The sequence below is a fragment of the Mus caroli genome, unplaced genomic scaffold (genome assembly GCF_900094665.2).
Source record: "Mus caroli unplaced genomic scaffold, CAROLI_EIJ_v1.1 scaffold_11103_1, whole genome shotgun sequence".
Taxonomy (NCBI): Eukaryota; Metazoa; Chordata; class Mammalia; order Rodentia; family Muridae; genus Mus; species Mus caroli.
This window is the reverse complement of record NW_018389345.1, coordinates 14,526-42,236: the sequence shown is the minus strand read 5'-3', so window position 1 is coordinate 42,236 and position 27,711 is coordinate 14,526. Positions and strand designations below refer to the sequence as shown.

The 27,711-nt window shown below is 36.9% G+C and overlaps 2 protein-coding genes across 2 annotated transcripts; both read right to left on the bottom strand.

Annotated features, from left to right (window-relative positions):
- Positions 1 to 4,034: 4,034 nt before the first annotated feature.
- Positions 4,035 to 5,024, bottom strand: LOC110288058 (olfactory receptor 187-like). Its single transcript, XM_021154513.1, has one exon. The coding sequence runs from the start codon at positions 5,007 to 5,009 to the stop codon at positions 4,035 to 4,037; it is 975 nt and encodes a 324-aa protein (XP_021010172.1). The 5' UTR covers positions 5,010 to 5,024.
- Positions 5,025 to 22,245: 17,221 nt separating this feature from the next.
- LOC110288056 (olfactory receptor 187-like) lies at positions 22,246 to 23,241 on the bottom strand. Its single transcript, XM_021154511.1, has one exon. It carries the CDS (start codon positions 23,220 to 23,222, stop codon positions 22,293 to 22,295), a length of 930 nt encoding a protein of 309 aa, XP_021010170.1. The 5' UTR covers positions 23,223 to 23,241; the 3' UTR covers positions 22,246 to 22,292.
- Positions 23,242 to 27,711: the final 4,470 nt, after the last annotated feature.

The window sequence follows — 27,711 nt, the reverse complement described above, 5'->3', positions numbered from 1 at the left end:
AGAGGGATTGGAGCATTCTTGCTTGGGCGTTCCTTCTCATTTAACTTCTTAGGGTCTGCTTGTTTTATCATAGGTATTGTGTGTTTTTTAAGCTAATATCCACTTACCAGTGAGCACATACCATGCATGTGCTTTTGAGTATGGATACCTCACTTGGGATGATGTTTTCTAGTTTTATCCATTTGCCTGTGAAATTCATGATGTCCTTGTTTTATTGGAGCATGCTTCCTTGTTATATTGTAAAGCATCTTTTGGGTATATGCCCAGGAGCAGTATAGCTGGGTCTTCAGGTAGAACTATTTACAATATTCTGAGGAAATGCCAGATTGATTCCAGAATGGTTGTGCCAGTTTGCATTCACAGCTGCTATCCAGTAAGTGTGTTCCCCTTTCTCCATAACCTTGCTAGCATGTGCTGTCACTTGAGTTTTTTATCTTAGCCATTCTAATTGGTGTAGGGTGAAATCTCAGGGTCATTTTGATTTTGATTTACCTCATGACTAAGGATTTTACATTTTATTTTAGTGTTTCTTGAGATTCCTCTATTTAGAATTGCCTGTTTAGTTCTGTACTCTATTTTTAAATTTAGTTATTTGGTTTTTTGGAGTTTAAGTTCACCAGTTCTTTATATATTTTGGATAATATCCCTCTATCAGATGTAGGGTTAGTGAAAAATCTTTTCCCAATCTGTAGGTTGTCATTTTATCCTATTGACAGTGGCCTTTACATCTCAGAAGCTTTTCAGTTTCAAGATGTCTCATTTATCAGTTGTTGATCTTAGAGTCTGAGCCATTAGTGTTACATTCAGAAAAATTTCCTTTGTGCCAATGTGTTCAAGAATATTTCCTACTTTCTCTTCCGTTAGATTCATTGTATGTGGTTTTATGTGGAGAGTTTTGATCCACTTAGACTTGAGATTTGTGTGTGGTGATAAATATGGGTCAATTTGCATTCTTCTACATGCAGACCACCAGTTAGACCAGCACCATATTTTGAAGATGCTTTTCCCTCCACTGTATAATTTTCACTACTTTACGAAAGATCCAGTGCCCATAGAAGTGTGATTTTATTTCTGGGTCTTTGATTCTATTCTAATGATAAACCTGTGTGTCTGTAACAATATTATGCAGGTTTTATCACTATTGCTATGTATTACAGCTGGAAGTCACTGATAGCAATTCCTCCAGATGTTCTTTTTTATTGGTCTGAATTGTTTTGGCTATCTTGCTTTTTTTTTTCCCTGTGTTTAGTTTCTTAAATGAAGTTGAGAATTGTTCTTTCCATGTCTGGGGAAAATTATGTTGGAATTTTGATGGGAGTTCCATTGAATCTGTGGATTGCTTTTGGTAAGATGGCCATTTTCACTATGTTAATCCTACCAGTCCATGAGTTTCAAAGGTCTTTCCATATTCTGACGTCTTTTTTGATTTCATTCTTCAGGGACTTGAAGTTCTTGTCATACAGATCTTTCACTTGCTTGGTCACAGTTTCACTAAGATATTTGAAATTATTTGTAGGTTTTTGGAGGGTATCGTTTCTTGAACTTATTTCTTAGCCCATTTATCATTTGTATAAAGGAATACTACTGATTTGAGTTAATTTTTCATCTATCTACTTTGTCCTGGGGCTTTAGTTTACAAAGAGATGATTCTGCTCCTGCAGCTTTGCTGCCACCAAAATGCACTTTCCTGACCTGTTTCTTCTCCCTTTATGCATCTCTCCTTGACAGATTTCTCACGACTCAGGCATCTCCATTATCTTGAATTTCTAGTGCAATTCAATCTTTGCTTCTACAGCTTTGTACAAAGGTCACTGAGGTCTTCCTTGTACTCTCAGGGTCCTTTTGAAACAACCTCAGTCATGTCACACACTCCTTGTTCTCAATGTGTTGTTAACACCCTGTAGAAGAAGTCTATGCTTTTTCCACTCTTAAAATTTTCATGTCTCCAAAGCCAGTACCAGGTAGATAACACTGCTAAGTTTGTCTGCCTACTAGAGACAGATCCTCATGCCTTCAAATTACATTAGCTGCAGCTTTTGTATGCAATTTATTTCTAGAAAAATACTCTTAGACACTGATGAAAATTTGAAAGTTTAGCCCAGTAAGATGTTGCTTTCATTGTACCATTCTTATTGTTCCAATGCAGAGTAGGAGGCCTCCCCTTAATGTTACTAATATTTTTTAAACAATTATAAGCTCACTTTTAGTGTATATGATATTATGCTTATAGTGTTCTTTTGCTCTCCAAACTGTACATTTTGAACTTGTTTTTGTCCTACTTGTTTTTCTTAAATTTTATCCCCATATAAGTGTAATCAGTAATAACTACTCCACACTCTCAACATTATGCTGTCTTGCAATTCCTTCCACTAAGTAAGCTAGCCCATTAATTTTTAACACAGCCTATGTTAATTCACGGACATGGGCAGAAAAGTTATCTTTCTAAAATACAATACAGATGCTCACTATCCCAGTTGCTAATACAGTGTTCACTCCCTTCTGAAATGTCATGAGGCAGGTCCCCACAGTACACATTACTCTCAGCACTACTGTCTTCTAGGCTGTGGACCTCATAGCCAAAGTTAAAAATATGCCTTGAAATCACTTAAGACTTATGACTGCTAAATACTTATCCTGTTTGTTATGTCATATTCTAAGAGAACTATGTAGCTATCAACACTTATTGCCTTGCATTTCCTATCTATACATAGGCGTATGTTAAATTATGTACTCTTCCATATCCCTCATACAGAATAATGCACATGTGTCATTTGTTGAAAGCAGTAAATACAAAGGTTGAAAGCAAAGTTCTAAAATCCATCATAAAGTTTAAACTCACCATTTATGGGAATTTGGATTTAAACAATGATGTTTGTAGTACTGTCTGTTATCTGGGTCATTTGGGATCAGTTGGAGCCACTGAATTAATCAATTACAAAATTCTATCAACGATTTCTATAAACTATCCCTTTCCATTCTTCTGCTTAAAAATTCTATTAATTTATATAAAATACCATATACGTCCATTCCACTGAATATTGGTGTCCTTGCTGTTGAATAAAGGAGAGAGCAGAGTCCTTTTTTGTGGACAGACAGATGCAGACATACATAGATATAGACAACATACAGATATATGCAAGGGCAAACACAGACAGAGACATAGGAAAACCTTCTTCACATTCACATAGTAGAGAGACAGTAGAAGACACCAGGAACATGAAAGCGAGAATTCAAATCTGGACTTGCTCTTTTAAAAGACCCCAAAGATAAGTTCTTTATGTAATGTGCACGGATGCATTATTGGAGACTCAAAGTTAATCATTAGTATGTTAAATCCAAGTACTGGGCTTCTGCTGTAATAACCTGCTAATCTCAGCATTTTTCCACTTTTATATTCAAAGGTTTGAAAATATTACATACTTATAAGAAATACAGGTGGTCAGTTTCTTTACATGGATATCCCATGTCTGGTTCCACCTTCTGTATTAGTTACAGAAGTATTGCTGTGATAAAACACCATGACTAAAAGCAACTTATGGAAGAAATGGTTTGCCTTGACTTACAGTTTCAAAGGGTCAGAGTCCATAAAATCTTGGTAACCGGAAGCTGAAGCAGAAAGCTAGCTGATCACATTTTGTCAGCCTACCAGGAAACAGAGAACAAACTGGAAGTAGGTCAAGACAACAAACTCTCAAAACTCATCCCTAGTGATGTATTTTTTTTCCAGCAAATCTGTTGTCCTAGAGATTCCAGGGTATTTACAGACAGTCTTGTCAGCTGGGTTCCAAAATGCTTAAATACATGAGTTTGGGGAGCCACTTATTCAAACCACCATAGACAACAATATTTTAGGAATGTTTTTTTAGGGAAATCATCTTAAGTCATAAAAATGATTGAAAAATTTATTTAGCCATTGTCAAAGGAAGATAAGAAAAATAAAATTCAAAACTCTTTGAACATTTCTTTAAAGCATTAAAAAAAACTTACAGAGAAAAATGTGACATATTTATTACTAAATCATATCTCTGTGATGGCTAAGCCTTTTGCTTTAAAACCTTTTTCAGAGAATCCATGACTTGCTTTTTTCTCAGGCTGTAGATAATTGGATTTAAGACAGGAATTATTACCGTGTAAAACAGAGAGTCTATGATATCTTGACCATCTGCTTCTTGCGACAAAGGGAAAATATATATGATGAGAACAGGCCCATAGTACAGAGACACAGATAAGAGATGGGCACCACAGGTAGAGAAAGCCTTCTTCATGCCTTGGACAGACTTCCTTTGCAAAATCTTAAACAGCACTAGTGTATAGGACACAAGAACAATCACAATGGTGAGGACTTGAATTATTAAAGCAAAAATAAATAACAGTTGAAAATTAATAGTAGTGTCAGTACAGGAAATCTTTAGCAATGGAACGATGTCACAGAAAAATTGATGTACTATATGGGAATTGCAGAAGTTTAGTAGTAATAGAAATCCCTCGTGTATTGAAGAATGAAGAATTCCACCTACAAAAGACAGGACTAAGAGACATATACATAGTCTCTTAGTCATAATCATTGGATAAAGTAAAGGTTTGCATATGGCTACATAGCGATCATATGCCATAGCTGCTAACAAGAAACATTCTGTAGTAGCACAGATTCCAAAGATAAAGAATTGTATCATGCATTCAGAGTAGGAAATCATCTTATTGATCTGTAAGAAATCGAGTAACATCTTTGGTGCCACTGTGGATGATAGGCAAGCATCCACAAAAGCCAGATGGCCAAGAAAGGAGTACATAGGGATATGTAAGTGAGGGTCATTCCAGATCAGAGCAATTAGACCAAGGTTCCCTACAATAGTGATAAGATAGATCACCAAAAAAAAAAAAAAAAAAAAAAAAAAAAAAAAAAAAAAAAAAAAAAAAAAAAAAAAAAACAAGAACAAGGACACCTGTAGCTCTGGAGACCCTGTGAGCCCTTTAAGCACAAACTCTGTCAGCACAGTTGAATTTTTCATTTCTGAATCCTCAATGGATAATCCCTGAAATAAAACACAGGAAAAGGAATGTTCACCAGGATTTATAAGTCAAATATCAGGAGAGTACAATTGATACTATATATGGTTATAGACTAATAACCATATCAATATAACATTTTAGTTCTATATTTTTAAAAATTGCATTTGAAGGATTTATGGGGAAGAAGTTTAAAGCATCTATAAAACTAATTTCTTACCCATCTTGTACGTAGTGGCTATTGACTAAAGATGGAATTTTTGTCTCACAAATTTGTTCACTCAGTCTTACATTTCTTAGATTTTGTTATGAAAAGATAGAAATGAAAAACATTTCAATAGACTAAAATAAGAAATAAAATAACAAACCTCCTAGCAAAAACATGAATAACTTAGCCCCTGCATATTGCATCTCCAGAATATTCTGCAACAATATTAACTGCATTCCTCCATAAAGAATTAGGGGTATGGTATTACTCCTTTAATGACATTTTTTAATCCTTTTGTTCCTTTCATGTCATCCAACTGGATTCTAACAATTTCTGTAAGACATTCAAGTTAGAATCAAAGGGAAGATAAGAAAGAAAACTTCTGAGAGGCTACGCCTAACAGGCAATGGAAAGCAATGCAAAGACTCACAGCCAAACCTTAGCAAGAGCTTGGCGAGTCCAACAGAAGAGTTGGGAGAAGGGTTGAAGGACCCTAAGAGGACAGGGACTCAACAGGAAGACCAATAGAGTCAATTAACCTGGACCCTTAGAGGCTCCCAGATACTGAATTACCAACCAAAGAGTGAGCATGAGGTGGACCTAAGACTCTGAATATATGTAGCAAATGAGCAGCTTGGTCTACATGAAGCTAATCCCCAAAATTGGAGCAGGGTCTGTCCCTGAGTCTGCTGACTGCATGTCTACTTGTGGCACTCACACCCGGAAATAGCTTTATCTGGCTTCAGTGGGAGAAGATGTGTTTAGTCTTGTAGCAACTTCATGTGTGGAAGTCGGGATTGGGTGGAATTGGGGTGGAGTATAATAGTGTGTAAGGTGACACCCAGAAGGGAATTACCTGACTCAAAAGAGAAAGGGAAGGTGGAATGTTGGGGGGGACTTGCTTGTGTAGGTGCTGAGAGGAGAGGCTAATATTGGGATGTAAAGGGAATGAATGAATTTTTAAAATGACTAAAAAAAATGAACAGAAAACCCCTAATCCAAGTCATACATACCTGTAATCCCCACACTCAAAGGAAGGGAGAATGAAAATTATACCTGGGATATGTAGAAAGATACTGCCAATTTAAAAAATAACTAATCAGCAAAACAACCTAATCTAAATTCAACTAGAGTGTTGAGAATTGTGACCCAAAAGAAAAGACAGGTATTAAGAATTACCAAATAAAATTATACTGTCAGAAGTCAAAACCAATGCTCTAGTAGGATAAGCAATAGAGATGCCTGGTTGCTGAAATTAAGGAACTTTTTGGCTTTGATGAGAATGTAGGTAATGCCAAAGAGTAGCAGTGACTGAGTGGCATCAGGAACTCCACCATAAAGAAAGATGCTCTCGGGGAGCCAAAGAGAGTGGGACAAGATGTGGACAGCTTTTATCAGAGTGGATAAAAAGAAGTTATCAAGAAGAGAAAAAATCCAGGAAAGGGAAAATTGGATGAAAAGGAGAAAGAGAACTAGAGTTTCTTCTGTCTGTTGTTCTTTGATTACTCGATTACTGCCAGTTCTGAGTATTTTTATTTTCCTTTTGAAAATTTTAAAATATATTTCTCTATAAATTTTTGCTTCCAAAATGCATTGGATTTAAATTTTATGTCACAAACTATGTGCTGCAGTAACACATTTATATGTTTGACTGATACTTCTTTGCATATTTAAACCATATTTTATAATGTTAAAACTAATGTTAGAATTGTTTCTCTAGATATCTCTCTGGATTTATTTGGTAGCATTTTCATCTCTAGTGATTTTTCTTTTCTGGCAGAGTAGGATTCAGTCAAATATTGAATCTTTACAAGAGATACATAGGGTGTCAATATGTTCAGTCATTAAATGAATGTGTTTCTTTACACGTAGTCACAAATATGCATATTTATATACCAGTTGAGTAGACATCCTCTACTCTTATCTCTCCCTAACATATGTGCATCTTTCTCTCTGTGTATATAGATATTTCTTTCAAATAAATTATTCTCAGATCTTGATAATAGGGGAATTATATTTAAGTAACCAGTCTGAAAATTTTCAATTAAATAGGCAAAGTAATCATTTTTATTGGAATTATGAGAAAAAATTCATATACAAGAACAATAGCTACTTAGTTCTTTAAAATTAGTAACTTAGTTCAAGAAAACTGAATTTATTGCTCAAGTTATAACATTACTAGCAAAACAAATTATTTTAAACTACTGTATTTCTTCATATTTTGACTAAAAATTAAAATATAGAGATATTATTTATTGTTCTTATTTTATTTTATACCAAGCTGAGTTCTGGTAAGCTAAATATAAAAGAATCACAACTTAAACAGCATTTAACTCTTTACATAATACATTCATATTATTGCATAAATCATCCCTCTTACCCATATTGTGAGAGATGTCGTAGAGGTCTTTAAAAGGTGTAGGGAATTTGAAGGCAGCCAAGAACTCAGCAGTGTATAGCTATTGGAAGGCTATTAGCAGTTCTTATAGCAGTGGGTTGTTTTGAAGCTTTTATTCCATAAACACAGGGAGAAAACCATTAACTGTGTATTTTCCTTGTACCTGATATTAACCAGTAGCAGCCCTGAGCAGAGACCTGAAAGTCCCCTCTGCGATCACAAACTTTCCCTGAAGACAGTGCAGCACTGCCCTGCTGCCCAGTTCGGATTGGACACATGTGAGGAGTCCTTAATGGCTACATGAGCTAAACAGACTTTTACACTGTGAATATGCATGCAGTGCCCGAGTCTAGCTTGAAAGGATGGAATCACTGCTCATACTACCTCTGATCACTAGTAACACTCCTGATAGGTTTAGACAATAATTAATTATTTTTGTCAGTACACAAACGGTACAGGCATGTTGGGCTGTCTACTAGAGGAAAGGAAGCTTTCTTTATTTCTTTTTTTAAAAATTAGATATTTTTTTATTTACGGGCATATATCCAGAAGATGTTCCAAACGGTAAGAGAGACACATGCTCCACTATATTCATAGCAGCCTTATATGTAACAGCCAGAAGCTGGGAAGAACCGAGATGCCCCTCAACAGAAGAATGGATACAGAAAATGTGGTACATTTACACAATGGAGTACTACTCAGCTATTAAAAAGAATGAATTTATGAAATTCTTAGGCAAATGGATGGACCTGGAGGGCATCATCCTGAGTGAGGTAACCCAATCACAAAAGAACTCACGTGATATGTACTCGCTGATAACTGGATATTAGTCCAGAAACTTAGACTACCCAAGATACAAGATACAATCTGCAAAACACATGAAACTCAAGAAGAAGGAAGACAAAAGTGTGGACACTGCTCCTTCTTAGAATTGGGAACAAAACACCCATGGAAGGAGTTACAGAGACAAAGATTGGAGCTGAGACGAATGGATGGACCATCTAGAGACTGCCAACCCAGGGATCCATCCCATAATCAGCCACCAAATGCTGACACCATTGCACACACTAGCAAGATATTGCTGAAAGGACCCTGATATAGCTGTCTCTTGTGAGGTTATGCCAGAGCCTAGCAAACACAAAAGAGGATGCTCACAGTCAGCTATTGGATGGATCACAGGGCTCCCAATGGAGGAGCTAGAGAAAGTACCCAAGGTGCTAAAGCAGTCTTCAACCCTATAGGTGGAACAATAATATGAACTAACCAGTACACCCGAAGTTAGTGTCTCTAGCTGCATATGTATCATAAGATGGCCTAATCGGCCATCAGTGGAAAAAGAGGCCCATTGGTCTTACAAACTTTATATGCCTCAGTACAGGGGAATGCCAGGGCCAAGAAGTGGGAGTGGGGGTGTAGTAGGGGGGAGGGTTTGGGGGACTTATGGGGTAGCTTTGGAAATGTAAATGAAGAAAATACCTAATTAATAAAATAAAAATAATAATACATTTCTAATGTTATCCCCTTTTCTGGTCCACTCTCCAACCTCTACCCATCCCCCTTCCCCTGCTTCTATGAAGCCGTTCCCCCACCCACCCACACACTCCTGCCTCCATGCACTGGCATTCCCCTACTCTAGGACATAGATCCTTCACAGGACCAAGGGACTCTCTTCCCATTGATGCCCAAACAAGGCTATCCTCTGCTATATTTGTGGCTGGAGCCATGGGTCCCTCCATGTGTACTCCTTAGTTGGTGGTTTAGTCCCTAAGAACATGGGGGTGGGGGGTCCTGATTGATATTGTTCTTCCTATGGGATTGCAAACCCCTTCAGTCAGAAGGAACCTCTATCCTCTTGGTGAGCCTGGTTTGGGAGTGTAATTGTTAGAAAACTCAATGGTCTCCAAAACTGCCTTGGGCTTTCAGCTTTGGGATGAGAAAGCTCAAAGAATGAAATTCAGAGACCAAAGAGTTGTGCTGTTGAGAAAATTTTATTATTAAATATTTGTAGGTGAGTGTTCATGAGGCAAAGGAGGGGGGAAGAAATAAAAGAAGTGAGGTAGGCAGAGAAAGAGGAGAGGGGAGGAGAGTGAGAAGGAGGGAGAGGACAGGAGGTAGGAGAAGGGACAGAGATAGATAGAGACAGACAGACCTACTGCATCCAGCACTTCCTTACGTCAAAAAGTAGCAAAATCTATATTAAGGTCTGCGTTTTGAGGCTGATTATGGGATGGATCCCTGGGTATGGCAGTCTCTAGATGGTCCATCCTTTTGTCTCAGCTCCAAATTTTGTCACTGTAACTACTTCTATGGGAGTTTTTTTTTTTTAATCCCAATTCTAAGAAGGGGTGAAGTGTCCACACTTTGGTTTTCATTCTTCTTGAGTGTCATGTGTTCTGCAACTTGTATCTTGGGTATTCTAAGTTTTTGGCTAATATCCACTTATCAATGAGTACATATCATGTGAGTTCTTTTGTGATTGGGTTATCTCACTCAGAATGATACCTTCCAGGTCCATACATTTAGCTAGGCATTTCATAAATTCATGCTTTTTAATAGTTGAGTAGTACTCCATTGTGTAAGTGTATCACATTTTCTGTATCAATTCCTCTGTTGAGGGAAATCTGGGTACTTACCAGCTTCTGGCTATTATAAATAAGGATGCTATGAACATAGTGGAGCATGTGTCCTTATTACTAGTTGGAACATCTTCTGGATATATGCCCAGGAGAGATATTGTAGGATCCTCTGGTAGTACTATGTCCAATTTTCTGGGGAATTGCCAGACTGACTTCCAGATTAGTTGTACAAGCTTGCACTCCCACCAACAATGGAGGAGTGTCCTTCTTTCTCCACACCCTCGCCAGCATCTGCTGTCACCTGAATTTTTGATCTTAGCCATTCTGACTTGTGCGAGGTGGAATTTCAGGGTTGTTTTCATTTGCATTTCCCTGATGATTAAGGATGTTGAACATTTTTTCAGGTGCTTCTCAGTCATTCAGTATTCCTCATGTGAGAATTCTTTGTTTAGCACTGAGCCCCATTTTTAACGGGGTAATTTTCTTTTCTGGAGTACACCTTTTGAGTTCTTTATATATATTGGATATTAGTCCCCTATCTGATTTAGGATTGGTAAAGATCCTTTCCCTATCTGTTGGTGGCCTTTTTGTCTTATTGACAGTGTCTTTTGCCTTACAAAAGCTTTGCAATTTTATGATGTCCCATTTATGGATCTTACAGCACAAGCCATTGCTGTTCTATTCAGGAATTTTTCCCCTATGCCCATATCTTCAAGGCTTTTCCCTACTTTCTCCTATATAAGTTTCAGTGTCTCTGGTTTTATGTGGAGTTCTATGATCCACTTAGACTTGACCTGAGTACAAGGAGATAATAATGGATCAATTCGGACCCTGATATAGCTGTCTCTCTAGAGATTATGCCAGTGCCTGGCAAACACAAAAGTGGATGCTCACAGTCATCTATTGGATGGAACACAGGGCCCCCAATGGAGGATCTAGAGAAAGAACCCAAGGAGCTAAAGGGTTCTGCAACCCTATAGGTAGAAGAAAAATATGAACTTACCAGTACCCAAGAGCTCATGTCTCTAGCTGCATATGTAGCAGAAGATGGCCTAGTTGGCCATCATTAGGAAGAGAGGCCCCTTGCTCTGGCAAACTCTATATGCCCCAGTACATGGGAACACCAGGGCCAAGAAGAGGGAGTAGGTGGGTAGGGGAGCAGGGCAGTGTGGAGTACAGGAAACTTTCCGGATAGCATTTGAAATGTATACAAAGAAAATAATAAATAAAAAAAATTTAAAAAGTAGCAAAAGTCACAGAAGTATTAGATGTGGAAACAATATTAACCTCATTTGTTTTTTGTAGGCAGCCAACGACTAAAAGATGGCGCCGGTTTCTGGTACACTGTGGCCATAAACAACACCAATGTGCAGGCGCTATCCCGAATCTGGAGCCAACCCCTCCCAAGGGGGTGCATGCAAATTAAGGTGCCATCAGACTGACCAATCCCAGGAGGACACAAAGCTTTTCCCTCTGCTGGGGTGTATATAAGGAGTCCTCCCACCAATTTGTCATGCCCACCTTGTCCAGCAAGGAAGACACAACACAGTCAGATTCTTCACCAGATTTTATTGCAGGAATGTGTCGCTGTGCTACGGGGACCCCGGAAACCCAGGGAGGAGAAAAGACACAACCCAGGAGGACCACTGCCCCCCAGGCCAACATTCCCACCCATTCTTTAAAGAATGAGAAGGCATTGGTGATTCAGGAGGTGAAGTCCTGCAAGGCGACAGGGTCCAGTTCAGTGCTGTTGAGTTTGGCAATCTGGAGGAACAGCTTTCTGGACAACTGCTCCACTTTAGCCGACCAATTTCCTTTAAGGTACTCAGATAAGAGGCGACTCTGTTCAAGAGACTGAGAGAAATTAGCTTGTAGAGGGGTAGATGAGACACAGGACATTTGGACATCTTTATACAATTCTTCAAACTATTCTTGAACTAAGTCAATTCCTATGGAATTTCTCAACGTTAAAAGGAGAAATAAGAGAAAGTCCCACCTGCTTTGATATGATTGAGGAGGCATACGTGACAAAATGTGGCCACAGCTTTTGCTACAAGTGTATTCATCAGAGTTTGGAGGACAATAAGAGATGTCCCAAGCGTGATTATGTTGTGGACAATATTGACCATCTCTATCCTAATTTCTTGGTGAATGAACTCATTCTCAAACAGAAGCAAAGATTCGAGGAAAAGAGGTTCAAATTGGACCACTCAGTGAGTAGCACCAATGGGCATATGTGGCAAATATTTCAAAATCTACACTAGGCACAAAGGTGGGAAGTTTCACAACCACAGCAGTATACCCTGCCAACACTCTGCTAAAAACATGTCCTTCCGGAACTATTACAATCTATATCTCTGTCGGGGGGGAGCAATTTTCATGACAGCCTCTCTGGTACCCAAATCAGGTGTTCTTGACCATGTGGAAAAACACAAACAGCTCCCCTGAATCTCAAAATAATGGGATCTGAGCCATACCATTTTCCAGTTAAGACATCTTTCCGTTTGACATCCTGTTTAATGATAGGCGAGGTCATGGCATGCCTATCTGCAGCCTAATGACCATGTTCATCCAGAATAAAAAAATTTAAAGTAAAGAGGGCTACAGATAATTTTTCTTTGGCTCGACATTGGCGATTCCCCCTTTTTGTTTTTGTATGAGTTCTTTTAAGGTTCGATGTGCTCTTTCCACAATGCCTTGGGCCTCTGGATTGTAGGGAAGGCTAGTAGAGTGACTAACCTGCATTATTTTGCAAAGCTTTGGAATAATTTTGATGTATATGTGGGGTCATATTCAATTTTTAAACTATCTGGCTTTCCCCAAGCTGCCCAGGCTTCTAGGCAATGGCCAACCACCTTGTGGGATTTCACACCAGACATGGGGGAGGCAAAAATGATACTTGAACAGGTGTCAATTGAAACATGAACATATTTTAATTTTCCAAATGCTGAGACATGAGTAACATCCATTTGCCAGAGTTTTAGAGGAAGCAATCCACAAGGGTTAATACCAACATGAGGAGGGTGGTGAAACTGCACACAATGTGGGCATTGTAACACCACATCTCCTGCTGAGGCTCTTGAGATATCAAATTTCTGCTGAAGTGTGGCAGCAGGAACATGATACAATTGATGNAAATCTTTTGCAAGCTCCAGTGGGATGGCGTGAAAAATAAATTCCATGCGAGTGCTAGCATTCATTAAGGCATTTCTTTCAGCCATAGGGCCTGGCAAGGTAGAGTGAGCTTGAATATGTTGAATAAAGAATTCATGTGTTCTTTTCCAAATTAATTTTTGTAACTCTAATAAGATGGTGAACACAGGGCTGGTTGGTCTAAGGAGTCCAGCAACTTCTCATGCACACACTGCATTTACTACATAAGCAGAATCAGAGACTAGATTAAAAGATTCCTTAAAAGCTTTGAATACTTCCAAGACAATTTTACATTCAGTAAGTTTCAGGTGCCAGGATTGTATTGAAAAAGAANGGGCTTTTGAGAATTAACTACATAGGCACCAACACCTGTTTTATAACCATCCGTATAAATATCCAGTGCATCCGATATGGGTTTTGATACTGTGATTTTTGGAAAAAATCACTGGATGTTCACTAAAAAANTGTAGCAAAGGATCTTTGGGATAATGATTATCTAACCCCCCATCAAAACTACAGTGCAATAGGGCCCAATCATCTATCAAAGAACTTAGGATCTGTATTTGATTAGCATTATAAGGTGTAATGATTTTCTGAGGGGGTGCTCCAAAATGTTAAATACATGATTTAATGCCCAGAGTCGCTAATTGAGCTACAGCAATGGGATAATATTCAAGGGTTTTATTGGAAGACACATGAGGATGGATCCACAATAGAGGACCTGACTGCCATAACACTCCTGTTGGTTGACAGAATGTCTTCAAAAGACATAGGAGGATGTCCTCTCCTTCTTTCCATCTATACAGCTTGGCCTTTTCTAAACAACTTTCTACCTTTTCTAATGCTACTCGGGCCTCAGGGGTGAGAGCACAAGGTGACGAAAGCTGTGGATTGCCCTTCAGTATATCAAAAAGAGGGATCAATTCAAAATTTGATAGCCTCATATATGGACGAATCCAATTTATATCTCCCAACAACTTCTGGAAATCATTCAATGTTTTCGAATGATCTTTACGTAATTCTATCTTTTGAGGTGTAGTAAAATGTGGAGTAATTTGGGCACCCAAGAACTCTCCTAAATTTCCCATTTGAACTTTATCAGGAGCTATAAATAATTGTTTCATTTCTAATTCTTTTAATAGCTTAATATAGGCTTCATCTAAACTTTCTTTATTCTTTGAGGTAAAAAGGATATCATCTATATAATGTACTATCCTTAATTTTGGGAATGCACCACGGACAGGTTGTAGGGCTTCTCCTACAAAAAGTTCACACATAGTACGACAGTTTGCCATCCCTTAAGGTAAAACTATCCACTGATACCGTTTATCAGGCTCTTCATTATTCACAGAATGAAGAGTAAAGGCAGAGTGCTCGCTATCACACAATGCAAGGTGAATAGAGAAAAAACAATCTTTAATATCAATGATTATAATAGGCCACCCTTTGGGCAAACTAGAAAGTAGGGGCAGACCCCACTGTATGGGACCCATAATCTGCATTTGGTTATTAATGGGTCGAGGATCATGCAGGAGCCTCCATTTGCCTGATTTTTTCTTAATCACAAATATGGGTGTATTCCAAGGTGACTGGGAAAGTTTAATATGTCCTAATTTCAATTGTTCCTCTACTAATTCTCTGGCTACTGCCAATTTTTCAGAGGAAAGAGGTCATTGAGGAACCCATACAGGTTCCTCTGTTTTCCAAGTAATGGGTATACTGCCCTCAACAGCCCCTAGGAATAAACCAATCCCTTTTTATCTTGTTTGAACTTAGTTGGTACTAGCATAGTACTGCCTTGTAATGACTTCCCAATCCTTTTCCTGGAGTGTAGCCCATACTAGACATAATTTCTCGGGCTTGTGGGGAATACTCATTAGTTAATCTAAGATCCATCTCGGTTAAGACATCCCTGCCCAATAGGGTCACAGGTATGTCCACAATGTAGGGGAGGAATTTTCCCTACTTACCTTCCTCATTTTTCCATGTCAATTCCTTATACTAATAAGAGGGGTAGTCTCATAACCAAGACCACACAGGCTTTGAGATGATGTCTCAAGGGCCACTTTGACAGCCAATCCTGAGTGGAGATACTACTGCAATCTGCACCAGTGTCTAATAATCCTAAAAAGGATCGTCCTTCAATCTCCAAAGTTAACATGGGGCGGTTTCCTAATTCCATAGATAAGAAAGCAAATCGAGAACCTGTAGAACCTAGTCCACTCTCCCCTCTTATTTTATTATTTGCTGGGAAATATTTATGTAAACTGGGTAGTAGCAACAATTGAGCAATTCTATCTCCTGGGGATATAGCTAAAATGCCACTGGGGGAGGCCACTAAGATTTTCACAACCCCCGTATAATCTGGATCAATCACTTCAGGGGTAATTTGTAATCCTTTTAAGGCAGACGATGAACATCCAAGCAGCAGCACCACGGTGTAATTTGGAAGTGGGCCTTTAAAATCTGTCTCTATGGGCTGTACACCCATCTGTGGGGTTAGTACAAGTCTGGTGGTGGAGTGGAAGTCCAGGCCTGTGGAGCCCATAGTGACTCTCCTTGGTCTCTCAGATGTCGAAAAGATGGCCAAGGTTTCTTCTGTTCTGTATGAAGGGCCCCATATATTTGAGGGCCCTGGGGACATGGGCCCCATTGTCTGTTTTTTGTCCTGGGGCCACCATATCCTGCTTGTAATGGTGGGCCGTCTATATCTTTTGTTGATCTGCACTCATTTGTGCAATGTTTTCCTTTTCTACATTTATGGCATATTCCCAGTTGTCTAGATTTATCTAATGTAGTTCTCTTTTCATTTTCAGGACATTGTCTTCTAAAATGTCCTTTTTGGCCTCTCTTATAACAAGCATCATTGCTAAACTTGCCCAACTGCACTACTGCTGCTGCTAGGCCTGCATTGGTTAATGGGCCCTCTAGTTCTCTGCAGACCTTCCTCCATACTTCTAAACCTTTATGTTTATAAGGTGTAATGGCTACTCTGCATTCCTTAGTGCATTCTTCATGTACTAGCTGTTTGACTAAAGGCATAGCTGTATCAGGGTCTCCAAAGATTCTAGTAGCTGCCTCAAGGAGTCATGCTACAAAGTCTGAGAATGGTTAAGTGGGGCCCTGCAAATTTTTCATAAGATTGCCTGAGACTGTGCCTTTGTTCTGCAATGCCTTCCAGGCTTTGGTAGCTACCTCATTTATTTGGGCATAGACTGCCTCAGGATAATTTGTTTGATCTAAGGCAAACTGCCCTAAGCCTAGGAGCATGTCTACATCCCAATGCCTCTGAGGGTCTTGTCCTGAGGCTAAATTAGCTGCTGCCTGGCTGTTTGCATGTTCATATGACCAAGACCTCCAATCTATATACTATCTGGATGATAGGCATGTCTCAGCTATATTGTTCCAGTCCCTGGGGGTGAGGCAATATCTAGCAAGCTCCTGGACCTGTGCAACTACAAAGGCTGCAGTCACCCCGTAGATATGGATTGACTCAGCCATTTGCTTAATAGTTTTAAAATCCACTGGCTCGTGATACTGCTGCCCTTGTCCATCAACAATAACCGGAAAGGTTAATCCTATTTCTTTCCACACCTCTGGGCAGAAGGAGGTACCTGGTCTAACAGCCCTAGCAGACTCCTTTTATCCAGTGTAATCAGGATTGAAACGTGGACCTGTTGGTACATTCAATTTTGACCTTTTGTTAACCAACACTCCCTTTTTCACTGGGTTGGCTCTATATGGCCAATCCAGATCATACCTTTCCCTCTCATATTGAGCAGCCTCTGCTTCTAGGTCAACTTCCTCATCTTTATCAAGCTCTGAGTCACTGGAGTCAGAACTTGCTGAACTTATTGTTGTCTTTTAATGAAGGATATATTTTTTCTATTTCCTTTTCTTTCTCATTATTTCGTTTTCCTTTTGAATTTGCCTTTTCTCCCTTCTCCTTTTCTCTATCTTTTTGTCCCTTTTCTTTTCCTTTGCTTATGTATTTCCTATCTTCCTCTGACATACTTTCTTGTTGTCCTGTGAGAATTTTCTGACCTGCCTTTACCACTTCAACACACTGCTTATCTGCTAAACAAGTTCATGCCATGCGCAAAAGCAATTTCATGCTGGGCTTTACAAAAAAACAAAACAACAATGGCAAGAGATCCACACTGGATCTATGGGCGAGAAAAACATATCCCCCCTTTTAACCAGGGATCAATTTGGGTGACTTACTGATACCGCCGTTCCTCAGCTGAAGAGTTCTGAATCCACGAGATCCTCGGGACCCCACCGTATGGGCCACCAATTTGTTATGCTCACCTTGTCCGGCAAGGAAGACACAATATGATCGGATTCTATTCAACAGCTTTATTGCAGGAATGTCTTGATGTGCTATGGGGACCCCAGGCACCCAGGGAGGACTCCTTATATACACCCCAGCACAGGGAAAAGCTTTGGGTCCTCCTAGGATTGGTCAGTCTGCTGGCACTTTAATTTGCATGCACCCGCTTGGGAGGGGTTGGCGCCAGATTCTGGCTAGCTCCTGCACAGTGGTGTTGTTTACGGCCACGATGTACTTGAAACCAGAGCCATCTTTTAGGCGTAGGCTTCCTATAGTTCTTGCTACACTAGCCAATTTGAAAAGTGATAGAAAAGAAACAGCTTTTGTGTGCAATTCAGAAAAAGGAAAAAAAAATGTATAGAGCAAGCCCCTTTGACTCAGCAACTATTGTTACTCCAGGAAGCAACAACTGAAGGAGGCACTGTTTGAGGTTACTGAGAAGTCCTTGTGGATGAATTACAGTTTATGTCCTCATACATTTGCAGCAAAACCCTGAAATCTTTGGCAGGAATAGGCAACTTTTGGGAAATATTATCCTCAGTCATCATGGGCCTTAACCAAGCCTGAATGTACAACCTCAGGCTGTGATGTGACCATGAGACCTGAGTTCACTGTCATGAATTAGGGGTTATCTGACATATAAGACATTTGTTGTACACCATAATTAGTTAAAACAGGGCTAAGGTATATTCAGGTTACTGATAAGTATTATTTATATAAATATCTGTGTCAACGTTTACATAAAATATGAGCATCATCATATATCTTAATGTTATCATGAATGGTATTCTTTCCATGATTCTAATTATTTCATGGTTTATAGAGGCATTCCAATAATAATAATAATATGTAAAATATTGTACATTATATATTTTACATATAATGATATATATATATATATATATATATATATGAGAGAGTGAGAGAAAGACAAGAGAGAGAGAGAGAGAGAGAGAGAGAGAGAGAGAGAGACTTTAAGTGAATTACCTTATAATGGAGTGACAAGACTCCTATTAAATACCACAGGCTAGCAAATAAAAGTGCCAGTGCCAGGGATAGTTTATCTTTTTTGGAGTAGTTGAACAGTGAGATCCCATAGGTCCACAAAGATTAAAGGCTATTGTCATGGCTTCTGGCTAACCCCAGAATATGGTAAGACCCAACTGCTAAAATAGCACATATTTAAACCACAAAATATTGGGAAATTGAGCTGGTACTCCCCTGGAAGCTTCACCTCTTCCAGCTAGCCTTCACTGTTTTGAAAGGTGCTACATACACTGCTGTAGGATAAAGATAATTAACAATGTTGCTCAGTGAACATTTGGAGCTATAGTTATATCATTATAACTGATCTAACAAGACATGCTCACCTGTGCAATAATGGCATGAATCACTTTCTATTGTACCTAAGTCACATTCCATAATTCCTGTGTTGAAACTCATACCTGTCATTATTACCCTGTACCAAGTACCTATGGCTAGACAGATCATAGGCCCTAGAGGGAGAATCTACCACTATTATTGTCCTAAATTGGCATAGTATTAAACTGAGTCCTATTGACTTGTTATACCTACAAATTAGTGCCTCTCTTAATCCTCTCCAAATCAAACTTCTTTTTTGCAGTATATGGCAAGTATCAAGACACATAACTGCTTAAGAGATAGAGAATAAAAGTCTACAAAATTTGCCAGATTACAAGGGGCATCTATAGCATACTCTGCCTCGTAGTTCTCAGAGATTATTGCAGGTGAGGAAGTGAAAAGATTAAAGAAAGAGCCAAAGGTAGTGAATAACTTTAAGGTAACAATGTTTTCTGAATACAATAATAAAGTTGTATATGTGATCTCAAAGCAATTTGGACATTCCTTTCCTGAGATTTTTGAGTGTTCTAGTAGGGATTATAAAACCTGCTCTAGTATTATAAACCTGAACTCCAAATTAAAAACAATAATAACATTTGTTAAAATATGGTTTTTATTATTCAGTATTAAGATTCAATACTTCCTGATATATAAAATCTACATTAAAAGGGGAACATTCAATTATAACAGGAATACTATTTTATCAGTGTACACTGCTTTTGGTTACCACAAAGAATAAAGACAAGTTGACAAGAAGCATCTATGCCAAGCCAACAGTCTGCCTATGTTCATTATGTGATACAGAGTAGCAATACATCTTTACTTCATCCTTCATATATAGTGTGAATTTAAATTTCATGAATCTTTCTTTAAAGCTACCTGATTATAAACCACCATACTGTGTGTTGGAAAAGAAAGAAAGGGTTTTAAGACTTTAAACTGTAATCTGAACAAGTTTGTAGCCAAAATTAAGTATTAATCAAAGTCAAATGTGATCCAAGAAGAGTAAATAAGCTTTTAAAGACTATAAGTTAGTAATATTCTCTTTGAGATTATAGTGCTATATAAATTTATCAAATCCTTAAAAGTATGTATAATTTCACTTTTAAATTAACCCATCTTTTCCACAATTGTAAAAAGAAAGTCAAAATAAGTCAACGTATAAAGAGAAAGGATCTATGAATCTTACAGTTTAGAGGTTTGACTATGTTATTAATCAATCCTTTCTTATGAGACTTGACACCATGGACCACTTGTATTTGGAAACAAAACTGTTCATTCATGTCTAAGGAACAAAAATGGGGCAAAAGGGTGGGATCAGAGTCTCATAATCTTTTTTAAAATAATGCATTTATTTACAAACTCTTCCACATATCCCATATGTTAAAGTTCACACAACCTGTCAATAATTCCAAATGGCAAAACAAGTTGCTGTGTCTTACAAAAAGACCTCAAACAATTCCAGGATGATCAAACAGAGGATGTGGGAAACAAATATGCTTTTATATATCTAAAAGTGCAATCATGCTCACAGATAATATCACATCACATATAATCTCTAAATTCATACAAATACATATGTACATCTCTGTATCTTTACATCTTCACATAATTTTACTTGAGAAAGATTTAATCCAAAACCTACATGGTAAAAAGTTTTGGAAAGGAAAAGAGTTAACAACAGATATTTGTTACGTTGCAAAAAACCAAAAAGTTTTGCAATATATATACATAAGAGGAGTAGTGTCTACGGTAAGGTTCTCAATAGCCAATTTAAGTGTATGGATAAAACAAACAAACAAGCAAACAAACAAACAAAATGTAACAGAGGTGAGACTGAAGATGGTTCCTTTATTCTGCATTCGGGAAGTGCATGACATTTGCAATCAAGGTCATCCTACATATAAAGCTCCCATAATTTTCTTTTTTTCTCATCTGTCCAAAAATAAGAAACAGACAAAAAATTGAAACAAACAATAATAACAAAAAGAAAAAAAACCACGGGAGTCTATGACATCATATCTTAGCACTGTTTGAGCTTAGCTTATATACATTTATAATAGTTTTTTCAAATATACACTCTAATAACTCTTACATAGCCCATTTAAATGCTAGTTAATTCAGTATTTAAGATCTAAGCTATTGAGATACTTCTATCTTCTACCACTACATTTCCTCAATAAAATCCCTCACATATTTATTTCATGGAAACGGTTAACATTTTAATTTACTGAAACTTCCTGGAAGCTGATAAGAATGGAAGTAGACAGAATGTCAAGGACAGCCCAGATGGTGAGAAAAATGAGCCTCTCCTCACACTCCCAAGCACACTGACCACAGAACATCCTCTGACAGCCTGACTGGTCTTATACTTACATTTGTACTCCAGTGACTTTATTGTTCCTTAAAGAAAACACAAGTAGAATTGCTATATGAATCATCATTTCCCAACAAAATTTAATGAAAGACCTTACAATCCCATGGTTTGTACCTGTTTACAGAGACATAACACTGCCTCATCAGAACAAGGAAACGTTCTATGAGTCTCCAAGTTATCAATGACATTATATTCATGATGTTTTTACAGGAACTACAATACTACAACAGCTAATATACTTATGTCATAAAAAGTAATGTACAGACCTGTTAAAGATTTTTAATTTGATTTCTGTTGTATTTATTTTTACTATACTGTCTTTAGATAATTTAAAATTCATTTCAAATATTTTTAAAGAAATGGATACATAAACAAGAGTTCATTTAGTGCTAGCTCTGGGGGACTGGGATATGTGCAGTGGGAAAGAACACTTGCTGCTCAATTTCAAAATTGTGGTTGCATTCCTAGCAACATGATATTCAAATATCAATAGGAAAGGGCTTCCAATGAAGAACAGATCATGGGTCCACGTGTAATTTCAGTGATGTGAATGGTGGAGAAGAGGAATACTGTGGTTAGCAGGTTAAAATTATAGCTTGGGGATCAGTGAAAGACACTATCTCAAGAAATTAAATAAGAAGGATTATGCAGGACATTTAACCTCCCTCTGGTCTCTGCACAAGTTTCCATGACCAATGTAACAATTCACAAATAGGTATGCCTACATCACATACATACATAAACATATAAAACAACAACAAAAATTCAAGGTTGGATTCATTTTCAAAATATTTTGACAATGTTTAAAATATAGCCACATTAAGGCTACACAAATTTGCCATGTTTTAATAAGTGCATGACAGATAATAATGTGAAATCTAAGTATTTCTCCTTAAAAAATTTGCCAGTGAACTTTTTACTTGCTTATTCCTCAAACTGTAGATAATTGGGTTCAGTACAGGAATTATGATGGTATAAAATACAGAGTCCATCATGTCTTCATCATTTACTTGTGGAGATGCAGGGTGCACATACATGAAGAGCAGAGGGCCATAGTACAAAGAAACAGAAAGGAGATGGGCTCCACAGGTGGAAAAGGCTTTCTTTATGCTTTTGATAGATTTCTGCTTTAGGATAGAAAACAGAACAAGTGTATAAGAGACAAGGATAGTTGTAATTGTGAATACCTGAATCGAGCCAGAGAAAATAAAAAGCATCAGGTAATTAAGAGAAGGGTCATTACAGGAAATCTTTAACAGTGGTATAACATCACAATAAAAGTGGTGTATTATGTGAGAGCTACAGAAAATTAATCTGAATAAAAAGCCTTCATGGATTAAAGCATGAATAAATCCACCTAAAAACGACAATGTTAAAAGACGTACACAGAGTCTATTTGTCATGATCACTGAGTAGTGTAAAGGTTTGCATATGGCTGCATAGCGATCATAGGCCATTGATGCCAAGAGAAAACATTCTGTGGTTGCACAGATTGCAAAGGAAAAAAACTGTATCATGCACTCAGAGAAAGAGATCAGTTTATTCTTGGCAAAAAAGTCTAGGAGCATCTTTGGTGTCACTGTGGATGATAACCAAGTATCCACAAAAGCTAAAGTCCCAAGAAATAAGTACATAGGAATGTGAAGGTGAGGGTCATTCCAGATGAGAGTGATCAGACCAAGGTTGCCCACAATGGTGATGAGATAGATGACCAAGAACAGCAGGAACATGGGGATTTTCCACTGGGGCAGATGAACAAGTCCTGAGAGAACAAACTGAATGAGTAGTGTTGTGTTGTCCTTTTCCATGTCCTCATTGGCTGTCTCTGAAATGAAAAATGACTGATATCACTCAGCATTCACTAAAATTTGTAGAGTAAAATGTTGGGTAGTAGAATTTAAAACACAACTCTGTAGTTATCAGGTTGCCCATGAAATTTCATTTCATATCACTACATATGATGAAAACTTTTCTTCAAAGTGAAGAAATACTTCATCTTTCCAATAAAGATTTGAACTTGTTAATGTATTTAAAGAAAAGATATCTTTTAATTTTTCTGTGCAGTGTATGAAATTACAAGTTGGCTAGGTGTAAAAGTTCTGTATGTATGTAATAGTGTTATAATCAACGAAAGACATGTTTTAAGAATCTAGAATATACAATGAATTCAACTGAAGCGTCTTAGTCAATTCAAATAGTTTAATTTAATAAAGTAAAATCTTACAATATATAGTAACTTGGGAATTTATTTCAAAATCTATTATAAGGAAGTGGAGAAAATCAGGTTCTGGTAAGGAAAATATAATTCAATAATATAGAAAAACTCTTAACATACCAAGAGGCTCCTATGTACTGCAGAATTGTCTGGGAACAGTTATTCAAATTGTAGATTGTAAAATCATAAGTTGGTTTAGGAGTTTATTAAAAAGAATCTAATGGCCAACCTTTATAAAATTTCTCCAGGTGTTATTAAATGCAAATACTGTTATTGAAACGTCTGACTGGGCCTCATGGATAACTATAAAACAGATATAAATTTAAAGGACTTGTAATATTAACCTACAATTATGCAGTGACATACCACATATGAACCTGATATTCAATGACATGAAAATATCATTTGTTGACTATGAATATATTTTCAAATCAAGAAACCCTATTGCACCATCAAGATACCCTATTCTCTTAGCCATTATCCCTGAACATGAATGGTAAATTTAGTAGTATTAGTTTACTGAAGGTTTAAAACTAGTGACCAGGTATGACTGACTGTGTTTTGCCAGCCAATTACTCTGATAACCCAGAATTTCTATGTTAAAATCAATGATTTCCAAAGTCCATGTTACTTCAAAGTAAACAAAGGAAAGACACAGTAATAATACAAACCAGAACTGAACCAAATATTTGAGGGTTGTAGCTTTAATGGAGAGAAAGTAAATAAGAATAAAACAAATCAATAGGGTGTCAGAAGGCAAACAAAGGATCTTTAGGGACAGATGGCAAGAGATCCCTGATTGTTGAGATTAAGAAAATTTTAATGGCTTGGTGAAAGTAGTTTTCTGAGTGTAATCAGAGAATAGCAGGAAATGATGGGGAGGCGAGGGCCATGCAGTGATGCTCTGGGTTCTGAAAAGTATGCGGAGAGCTGGCATTTGTTTGTTGCCCTATCTTTTACCTGTAGAACATCTAAGGAAAAGCAATTATGCAAAGTATTAAAAAATGAGATGGGAAAAGAGGAAAGCACTAACAGAGAAAAACCACAACTGACATGGAATGATAGATACACTTGGAAAGATAAAAAGAAATAAAATGGAGGAAGAGAAGCCAGCAGTGCTTAACAAAGATAGATTTACATAGAAAAAGGGAGAGAAAGTATCGTCAGAAAGCAACATAGGACTGGAAATTTAGAATGTCTCTTTCTCTTTAAAAGTCACACACACATATATAATACACATTATATACTTAAATGTATATATAAATATATAGTCTGTATATAAAACATATGCATATACAACACACACACATATATGTAATGCACACAGACATGCACACAAACATATATATGTGTGTGTGTATATATGTGTATATATATGTGTGTGTGTGTGTGTATATATATATATACATATATATATGAGTATATGTGTGTGTGTATATATACATATATATATACGTATATATGTACATATGTATATATGTATGTATATACACATACTTATATCTCCCTAAATACATGAGACTATTTGGAGAGAGAACATGAGACTATTTGGAGAAAGAAGAGAAAGAGGAAATGATATAAATATAGTCCTCCAAAACAAAAAAAAAAAAAGTAAATAAAAGCTTGTTTAAATACACACTTGAAATATATACAGAAAAACAAGTTTCTGATGCTTCATTTTCAATGTTTGTCTTAGCTTTGATGTTTATTAACTATTACTGATCTTGCAAAAACATTGTTTAATAAAAATCAAAATATATTTTAACTAGAGCATACATTTTCAAAACAGACACATTAAGTTTGAGTTCATTACCTTTTTGTAGTTGGAGTATTTGAATGTATGTGGTCAGTGGATGAGGTTTTTTCCCTGTGGTTATAAGATGCATTTTTGATGTCAAAACAACTAGAAAACATTTTTCTGCAAATCTTAATAATTTGACTTAAAAACACATATTCACATTACTCTCTAACAGCTTAGTAGGCTCCATTCTATTCTTATTTTGATGAATAAAATAAAATTGAACCAGATCAATTTTGCATACAGATAATTTACACCATGCAAATGATTTGTATTTTAGGGTAATTTTGTGGGGATAGTGTTTCTTTCATGGAGTTCAAAGCATACCAAGAGATGTAAATTCTCAGATTGCTTGATATGTAGAGTTGAAATAAATCATTAATACAGGAAATATTAGACAAAAATATCTTTGTCATCTTCCAATATGTACTTATTAATATGTACATAAACACATATCTAAATATATATCAAGGTATACTACATGATGGAACATATTCTATATGTAAAGCCTACTCTGTGCACATTTATAAATAATATGCATTGTATATAAATAAGCAATAATATAAATATTATTGTTATAAGTAGGAGATGTAACTTAAATTGTCTACTTAAGTAATTGAACTTTAAAGACATAGAAAGAAACAGAACTGAAGAATGCCTCTCTTACAGAAATCATCATAATAATTGCTTATCCGAGAATCATTACAATTTCATAAGGAATTTTGAGATAATACCCTACTTCAGGAGAATTTAAAAGTCATTATAGTCAGGAAAGATAGCCTAGCTGTTTAATACCAATGTCACAGCTAAAAGTAAATTTAGTTAGGTAAAAAGATTTCTAAAATATATTAAGGAGAACAATTAGAGATATTTTACCCATTTATATTTAGTCATGAATTGAAATATATAGGCAATTTTTGTTGCTACTACCATTTACACAAGCTATGTAAATTTTATGAATTAAAATGGCTTATTAAATTTCTATGGAAAGCATGGTGAACACAACAGAACTTATTTGTTTCTTACCCATTTCAAGTAAAAGTAAAAATGCAAAGTTCCTTATAAAGGGTTGAGTGCTCTAAAGCAGGGAAAGAGCACAATGGTACAGACAATGGTATCCTGGGCAATGGCCATCTGCATCACAATTCGTCTGGAAGATTTGTGACTAAGCACATCAAACTGTGGTTATATGACTTTTCATTCAATCCAGAAACCTTTATAACATTGCCTGATTCCTTTTAATGAAGAAGGATTGAAGAACTAAAATTCCCACCAGGGCAACAGGGTTCACTGGAGGCAAAGAGATGTCTCTCTATTGGAAACTATAGGATTGGACAGAATTATAAATTGGCTGCACTTGGCACTGTAGATTTCAAACCATAAATATTTATTTACTGTAACAGACTAATTTTGCCACAAAAATTATGTTTTACTGTGTTATTTCCTATCACACTCTGACAGGTTTACCCACATTAATATACGATTTTATATTTTTAAGACTTAGAATAAATCTACAAAAAACCAGTAGCCAACATCAAAGTAAATGGTGAGAAGGTGGAAGCATTCCCACTAAAATGAGGGACTAGACAAGGCTACCCACTTTCTTCCTATTTATTCAACCTTGTACTTCAAGTCCTAGTCAGAGCAATTCGACAACAAAAGGAGATAAAGGGGATACAAATTGAAAAGGAAGAAGTCAAAATATCACTTTTTGCAGATGATATGATAGTATGTATAACTTACCCTAAAAATTCCACCAGAGAACTCCTAAGCCTGATAAACAGCTTCAGTGAAGTAGCTGGATATAAAATTAACTCAAACAAGTCATTGGCCTTTCTCTATACAAAGGACAAACAGGCTGAGAAAGAAATTAGGGAAACAACACCTTTCTCAATAGCCACAAATAATATAAAATACCTAGGCATGACTCTAACTAAGGAAGTAAAAGATCTGTATGACAAGAATTTCAAGTCTCTGAAGAAAGAAATTAAAGAAGATCTCAGAAGATGGAAAGATCTCCCATGCTCATGGATTGGCAGAATCAATATAGTAAAAATGGCTATCTTGCCAAAAGCAATCTACAGATTCAATGCAATCCCCATCAAAATTCCAACTCAATTCTTCAACGAATTAGAAAGGGCAATCTGCAAATTCATCTGGAATAACAAAAAACCTAGGATAGCAAAAACTCTTCTCAAGGATAAAAGAACCTCTGGTGGAATCACCATGCCTGACCTAAAGCTGTACTACAGAGCAATTGTGATAAAAAACTGCATGGTACTGG